Source organism: Salvia splendens, chromosome 16 (assembly GCF_004379255.2).
Source record: "Salvia splendens isolate huo1 chromosome 16, SspV2, whole genome shotgun sequence".
NCBI classification, from domain to species: domain Eukaryota; kingdom Viridiplantae; phylum Streptophyta; class Magnoliopsida; order Lamiales; family Lamiaceae; genus Salvia; species Salvia splendens.
This window is the reverse complement of record NC_056047.1, coordinates 15,332,603-15,339,896: the sequence shown is the minus strand read 5'-3', so window position 1 is coordinate 15,339,896 and position 7,294 is coordinate 15,332,603. Positions and strand designations below refer to the sequence as shown.

The 7,294-nt window shown below is 33.2% G+C and overlaps 2 protein-coding genes across 2 annotated transcripts; one reads left to right on the top strand and one right to left on the bottom strand.

Annotated features, from left to right (window-relative positions):
* Positions 1 to 294: 294 nt before the first annotated feature.
* LOC121771312 lies at positions 295 to 1,604 on the top strand. Its single transcript, XM_042168094.1, has 4 exons — positions 295 to 603; positions 700 to 822; positions 1,016 to 1,144; positions 1,405 to 1,604. The coding sequence occupies exons 1-4, from the start codon at positions 367 to 369 to the stop codon at positions 1,426 to 1,428; spliced, it is 513 nt and encodes a 170-aa protein (XP_042024028.1). The 5' UTR covers positions 295 to 366; the 3' UTR covers positions 1,429 to 1,604.
* Positions 1,605 to 5,367: 3,763 nt separating this feature from the next.
* On the bottom strand, positions 5,368 to 6,054 carry LOC121770625 (brassinosteroid-responsive RING protein 1-like). Its single transcript, XM_042167376.1, has one exon. It carries the CDS (start codon positions 5,983 to 5,985, stop codon positions 5,497 to 5,499), a length of 489 nt encoding a protein of 162 aa, XP_042023310.1. The 5' UTR covers positions 5,986 to 6,054; the 3' UTR covers positions 5,368 to 5,496.
* Positions 6,055 to 7,294: the final 1,240 nt, after the last annotated feature.

The following is a 7,294-nucleotide window of genomic DNA, read 5'->3' as shown; positions in this document are numbered from 1 at the left end:
AATCGGATCCACTCAAAAGGAGCTAGAAGCAAAATTTCATTTGATATTTACCAGTGGAAACATTACCTCGAGAAATGGATAACGTAACACTGCGACTTTAAATCGTCATATTTTTATGAAGTTTTTTGAAAAGGAAAAAAAAGAGTGAGTTATTTTTGTTTCTATTTTTGTTTTTGTATGTCATTACAAAAGTAAAAGTAAAAGTAAAACTAAAATTAAAATAGTGTCCACCCAGAGTTAATAGGATAAATAGCATTGCTCTAATCCATTCCCATACAAAATCAGAGTCTCCATCTCGCATGTAATGTAATTAAGCAGAGAGAGGAAAGCTTCATTTCCTATGCACAATTCGAAAGTAGTTTTGCAATGTCTTCTAACCTCCTCGGTTATGACAATTCTCTTCTTTTCTACGACACATCTCAACCTCACTTTCACTTCGAAAGTGCACCAGAAATTGATGAGAAATTGTTGATCGTGCCTGAGCTGGAGCTGGAGCTGAGTTTTTCATCTGCTCATGAATTCATGCAGAGCTATTATTGTCAAAATGAGCTAAATTTTGATTTTGATGGTGCTTTGCTGGAGTCGGCCAGCAGCAATGAACAAGTTAGTTATCTGTCATCATAATTTTAGATCAATGAACTTAGGCATTTTTTTGTACTTGTAATAGATAATAGTAGTATTGTTTAATCTTTCCCACAGAAGGAGAAAACAAATTCGGATGGTGTTTTTAAGGTGGGGAAATACAGCAAAGAAGAGAGGAAACTGAGGATTGATAGATACAAAGCTAAAAGGACTCGCAGAAATTTCAACAAGACCATTAAGGTAAAATCAATTATCATTCAGTAGCACTAATATTTAATGTACAAACATACTATATAGAATAGTAGTCCATTTTTATAAAACAAGGAAAACCAAAATAACACTATCCATGATTTCATTCAAAAGTACTCCATGTTATAGTACTATCTATTACTATATATTTTCCTTACCCTTTGTTTTGTTACTCTGATGGAAGTATGCATGCCGGAAAACTCTAGCCGACTCTCGGCAAAGAATACGTGGTCGATTTGTTCGAAACGACGAGGCCGAACAGATTCTCCAACCTTCCCTGTTTCAATCATGTCAACATAAATATCATCTTTGGGTAATACTACAAACTCTTTTCATATTCGTTCTGATTTTATATCAAAATATTAAAGTCTCTAAATATATTAGTATGAAATAACTAAAGTCTTCTAAATTAAAAGGAATAGTAAGTAATTTATTAATGATAACAAAGCAAATTCAAATCTTTCTTTAATCTGATTCAAGTTGCGCACATCTAATCTTGTTACAATTGTAGTTTACTCCATTATTTAGATTAGTCATTCGTGTATATAACCTGAGCTTTGGGTGCATGTGTAGATTGATGATTGGTTGGTTTCATGAAGAAGATCGTGACGAGGGATTTTTTCAATTGATGTGATGATCGAATTCCTCTGCTACCGCAAAAAAACAGCTTTTCGGTTTTCTCTCAACTTGTACAAACTGAAAATTTACCAATAATCTGCTAAGATGGAAATTGTTTCTTTGACATCATAATTTTAGAACGTGGAATTCCATCTTATATTGCTCTTTAATTAGGACACAATTATATACTCTCCATTTCCTAAAAGATACAACTTCTTGAAATAACATAAATTTTAATATAAAATTGATTACGTAAAAGAGATAGAGTAAAAAATGAATAAAAAGAGAATTTCCGTTTCCTCCGTCCACGAAAAATTGACCACTTCCATTTTCTGCATTCATTTTGAAAAAATGATAATAAATAATTAAAGTTGAGAGAAAGAAAAGTAAGAGAGAAAATAATATTGACAAGAGACTTCTCTACATTATTTTCTCTCGTAATTTACTCTCTCTCTCTCCACTTTAACTATTTATTATCATTTTTTCAAAACGGGTGCAGAAAATGGAAGCGGTCAATTTTTCGTGGACATAGGGAGTATATTTTGTTTTCAATTTCTTGTTTTTATAATTCTTTTATATTTCATTAAAAATATTTCTAAAGTCGTTTTAATTAAACCAAGTTGGAGACCTTAGTGGTTATTAAATCTCAATCACACGGTGTTGGTCATACCCAACTTTGATTTGTCAATATGTACGGAGTTTTCGTAACACAGCCATCTTGGATGTTAGGATCAACATACGAGAAGAACTAGCATTGTTACTTTACGGAATTGTGTCTCAGTACGCCATAACTGATATTGTCCGCAAGAGATGTTTTGATCAAATTTATATTGTACAAAAACCTAGCTAGTTAGAATTTATCCAGTATAATATATAAGATCATTTCAGAGTTGCGGAATGAATTGAAATTTTATCAAACTTCATATTCTTAGTAATTTTTCTTTAATTTTATAATAATAAAATTTGAGTAAAATGAGTTAAGCGAAATATAAATTCTTATATTTATCAAAAATAATAAAAATGAATTTATGATATTTAATGGTTTACATTCCTCAAATGACAATATAATACAAAACAATGGTGTTGTCCTTTACTATTAGTTTTGTTACAAAAATTCTGAAATCAGATTTGATTGCAGTAGCTTCAACAATTAGTATTACATTTTTATATAGTACATTAAACTCTCCAAAGTAAGCGAGTCGATTTTCTTTTAGGACATCAAGATGAATAACACATTTATTTATTTTTTACTGAAATTAATTATTACTCCGTATATAATTCTTTTATTCTCTCAATCTAACTTAACACTGTATTTTTCATAGTACAATTTTTAATGAAATTAATTATTATAATTTTTTTTAATCGCTCAGCCTAACAGACGCTGTATTTTTATTAATGCTAGTGTTCCGAATAAAAGCATCACATGACTTGACGAAAATTAGCTTTCATTAACATTCATACAAGAGCCATCATAATCAACTCCCTTTCGATTTTTCCATATTTCCGAAATTAGAAACTCATTCATTTCTCCTTTGATGCCACAGGTTGGAAGTAAAGGTTTAATTGTCAAATATTTTTATTTACAGAAAAAGAACATTTATCACTTAACAAGTATAGCATGACATGTTTGCTTGAATTATTTAGTTTCTATTTCTATTAAAATAGAAACAGAGATATTTTGAAATATAAATGTGAAGTGGGCTCTAATGAATACTACAAACAAAGGAATAGGAAAAATAGACATGGAAACAAAGGAGATAGGAAGACATGATCCACCATACTCGCTAATTCATCGACAATCCAAATAAACCACTTATCTTGTAGGCCCTTATTCCCAATCACTAATATCTCTACTGTCTATAAAAGTTGCTTACAAATAAAATTATGTGCTTGTATTTTTTTTACAATACCTTTTATTTCAATTTGTTTTTTAGTATGTTATCTTTGCTTGTAAATTTATGATGAGAAAATATGGTTTTTTATTGTACACCAACTTTTTTATCATGTTCCCACTCAACAGAAAATACATGTGAGAAGTGAAATTTTTGTTGAAAGCATAAAATTTTCCAACTGAGACACTATAATGAAAACTAAAAAGATAAAGAGATGTAGCATCTTTGGAGTGCTTGAAGGACAATAATTAAGTACTCCCTAAGAATGGTCATAATAAATCATTTTTTTTCTTCTTGTAAGGTGTTTGATAATAGTATATGATAGCTACTCTAGAGTGCAGTCTTTTTTTTGTATGTAGCCCACAAATCATTTAAAGTGTAGTAGTTGAAGGACAAGGATTAGCTACCTAAAAATGTTCATAGATCAATTATATCCACGGGGTGTTCGGTTGGCAAGATTAAATCTCATAATTAAATATGTATCATGTTTATGAACCCTTCAACTTAATCCTAGATGGATAGTCTCATGATAATTAGTCATAGCCTCCCCCTCCAACTAAAATAATCTCACAACTTAATTCTAGATGGATAGTCTCATGATATTAGTCATGGCAACTGAACGCCACCTTAGAGTGTCCAAGTATAAACTATTCCAGAGTTTTATTAATTTACTAATTTACTTAGTACAAGATCAAATCACTTTCATCCGTATTAAGAAATTCTATTGAAAAATTTAACTATTCTTAAAGTGGAACTAATTGTTTCACCGAGGATTGTCCAAACCTCTAGCTTTTTTAATAAAAAAAGGTAAAAAAGAGATGTGCATTGCATCCATTATACAGTAATTGAATTATAATTCAAATTTATGAAATAGAAGTAATATCCGAATAAGATCCGAGTAAGATCCAGTAATTAACACAAGACGAATAAACAATACAAAATAAGAAGAGTGATGATAAACAACTAAATTTTGTACAACTAAAATAAAGCTATACTAAGTACATTATAAAAAGATTTAATTAGACTTCAACTTCATTTTCAATTTTTTATTTTTATATTTGAATCGACTCTCTATTACTTTTCAAATTTGAATTAAAGTATGTATTAACTACATTTTATGGTTTCAAAAAAGTAAAAAATTTATATACAAATTATTAATATATAACCACAATATTATGAAAGTTCATGTACTATATATTTGTAATATATGTGTCTATATATTTTAATTAAATGTATAAATAAACCATTTTTTTCAAATAAATAAGTTTTTGGTTGTATAATGGATTTAATGAAATAAGAAACCCATAGCTTAATCAAAAGCACCAACATTATGATTATTTTTTAAGCGACAACTTCACCAACCTTAGAGCATGAATAACGCTTGGGGCCGGGCCGCATCTCGCGAGTCCCGGGCCGTCCCGGGCCTGGGCCAGTCCCAGTGCCGCTATCGCGGCCTGGTGCCCGTCCCGCGGCCCGGTCTGGGGCGGCGTTATTCGGGAGCCGACCGCATCCGCGAGTCCCGGTCCAGCGTTACACGCTTCTCGGGCCGGGCCGCAATCGATTTTTTTTTTAATTCGAAATTTTTTTTATAAATACTACTCCATTTTCATACACATTCAACTTCAAATCTCTTCTTATAATTCCAAAAAATGTGTCCTCGTCAAAGAATATTCGAAGATCAATTGACCCGGCATTGACGTTATGTTTTTATGTATTTTATTTTCAGTTTTAAAATTTATATGTTGTAATTTTGCAGTATTCGGCGAAATTAAATTTTCCGTGTTATAAATTTCCGGCGTTTTTTATTTTATGTTTAAAATAGGTTGGAGTTGTGAATAGTGTCATTTATTAGTTGCGGCCCGAGTTACGGCCTGCATGGTTAGAGGCTTCTCAGGCCGGGCCACAACTGTAGAGGAATGATGACGTGGAGGGGACTTGGGGCCGGAACTTGGGACAGGCTTATTTATGCTCTTAGCGTAGTGTAGCAGCAGACAATAAAACTGCGCCTTATAAAAAACAATTAAAATAATAATAACTGGAAAACAATTTGATTTACTCATCTCCTTTTGATTCATCATCTTGCTTCGTAGGGAGTAATATTTACATTTTTACAAAGGGATAAAAAGATAAGAGATAGTGAAATCTACAAAAAGCGCTACAAACCGGAGGAAATCGGCAAATATTCACCGTAGAGATCGGAAATGCCGGAGGCGAGCAAGAGCTTCTCGTTGAAGGCGGCCTGCATCTCCTCGGGGACGAATTGCGTGCGGCAGAGCGGGCAGGTCTTCTGATCGTGGTCCATCCATCGGTCGAGGCAGCTCCGGTGGAATATGTGCCGGCAATTCACCAGCCGCCGGATCTCATCCTCGCCGTCGAATTCGTACAAGCAGACCGCGCAGCTCTCCGGCGCCGCCGCCAAATCGGAGAATTTCACTACCGGGAGGAGCTCGCGGATGAGCGCCGCCGAGACGGAGCGCGGCTCGTGGTGGCGGCGATACGACGCGGCTGCCGGTTCGAGGAAATCGGCGAAACCGAGGACGGAGAGAAGAGCGTGTGTGAATTTTCGGAAGAAGGCGAGGATTGTGAGGAGGGAGACGAGCAATTTGGGGAGAAAAAGGTCGGTGTATCCTACTGGAAAGCCCATCTATACGGAAACGTGGAATTGGTGGATTGTGAATTTCGGTTATGGAAGAGATGGAGAGGAGAAGGGGATTAAATAGAAAAAGGAAAAGGAAGCCACGTTGGGGTGCGTCTAATTGGCCGACACCTGTGAAAACGCCATTAAAAATAAACTGACACAATTAATTACTTTTATTTTATATCACTAGCACTGAATATTATACGCACTAAAAAATGAATGATTTTATCAATTTCATCACTCATTATTGCACGACTAATAACTTTTTATTAACGATAAAGGTAAAGGTAAATCTCACTTGAAATTTAATGTATGCCCATTTTATTAATTATATTTATATCACTAATAAACTAGTAGTAGTATTAATTTTGTATAAAAATGATTTCGATCATAATGGTTGATGTGCCTTGCCAAAATCCACAATATATTTTTACAAGTTGCACAAATGAAATGACGTTTTTATGCCCTATTACTAATTAAAAAAATCAACATTATATATATCATCCTTTTCCCCTAAATGCAGCAAATTTCGTCCAGAACCTTTGTCCTAGCGGCAAAGAGCTTAGACATTATTATATGAGGTGCCGAGTTCGAGCCCTCAAATTTCCTCTGGTCGACGTTCTTAAAACTCAAACAACATTCCCTTCTTCCATTCATCCATTTCAAACAACATTCCTTTCTTTCATTCATCCATTCATCTGCCAAAATGAACAAGAAGAAGAAGCCGATTCTCGTCATTGTCCAAAGGGGCTTCATCACACCTAGTGACAGAGCCAAACATTTCACGACAAAATTTCATTTAATAAATCAAAACACAAGCTAAACTCAAATTTACAGAATTTTAGCAATCTCGAACAATGATGAATAGCAAAAGAAGACATGAATTAGTTGTGGGATTTAAGCTTCAATTGTAATTTTAATTGTGTAGCTACTGAAATGACAAAATGAGATATTATATCACAAATTGATATAGTATAGAATAAGAAACATTTTCAGTCTTTAGATTATAGAGATATACGGTGAATTCATCATTTTAGTTACTGAATAAATTCACGATCATGGGTTTAAAGTTTAAACTCACAAGTGACGATTTTTTTTGAAACCATCATCTGTTAAAGAAAATTCATAGGTAATTTATTATATATATATATATATATATATATATATATATAGGATTGTGATCAAGATAGAACCATTCTTAAACGTAGAACCATTCTTAAACGTAGAACAAATGCCAAACGGAGGTCGTTAGATCTTTTAATCCAATGGTGTTGATTTGCACAACAACTTCCCATTACAACCAAAACTATTATTA

Excerpts from the sequence above, each read along its gene's own strand:
- LOC121770625 (XM_042167376.1), bottom strand. The coding sequence starts at position 5,985 with ATGGGCTTTCCAGTAGGATACACCGACCTTTTTCTCCCCAAATTGCTC.
- LOC121771312 (XM_042168094.1), top strand. The coding sequence starts at position 367 with ATGTCTTCTAACCTCCTCGGTTATGACAATTCTCTTCTTTTCTACGAC. Across the intron at positions 604-699 it reads CGGCCAGCAGCAATGAACAA|AAGGAGAAAACAAATTCGGA; the intron begins GTTAGTTATCTG and ends TCTTTCCCACAG. Across the intron at positions 823-1,015 it reads ATTTCAACAAGACCATTAAG|TATGCATGCCGGAAAACTCT; the intron begins GTAAAATCAATT and ends CTCTGATGGAAG.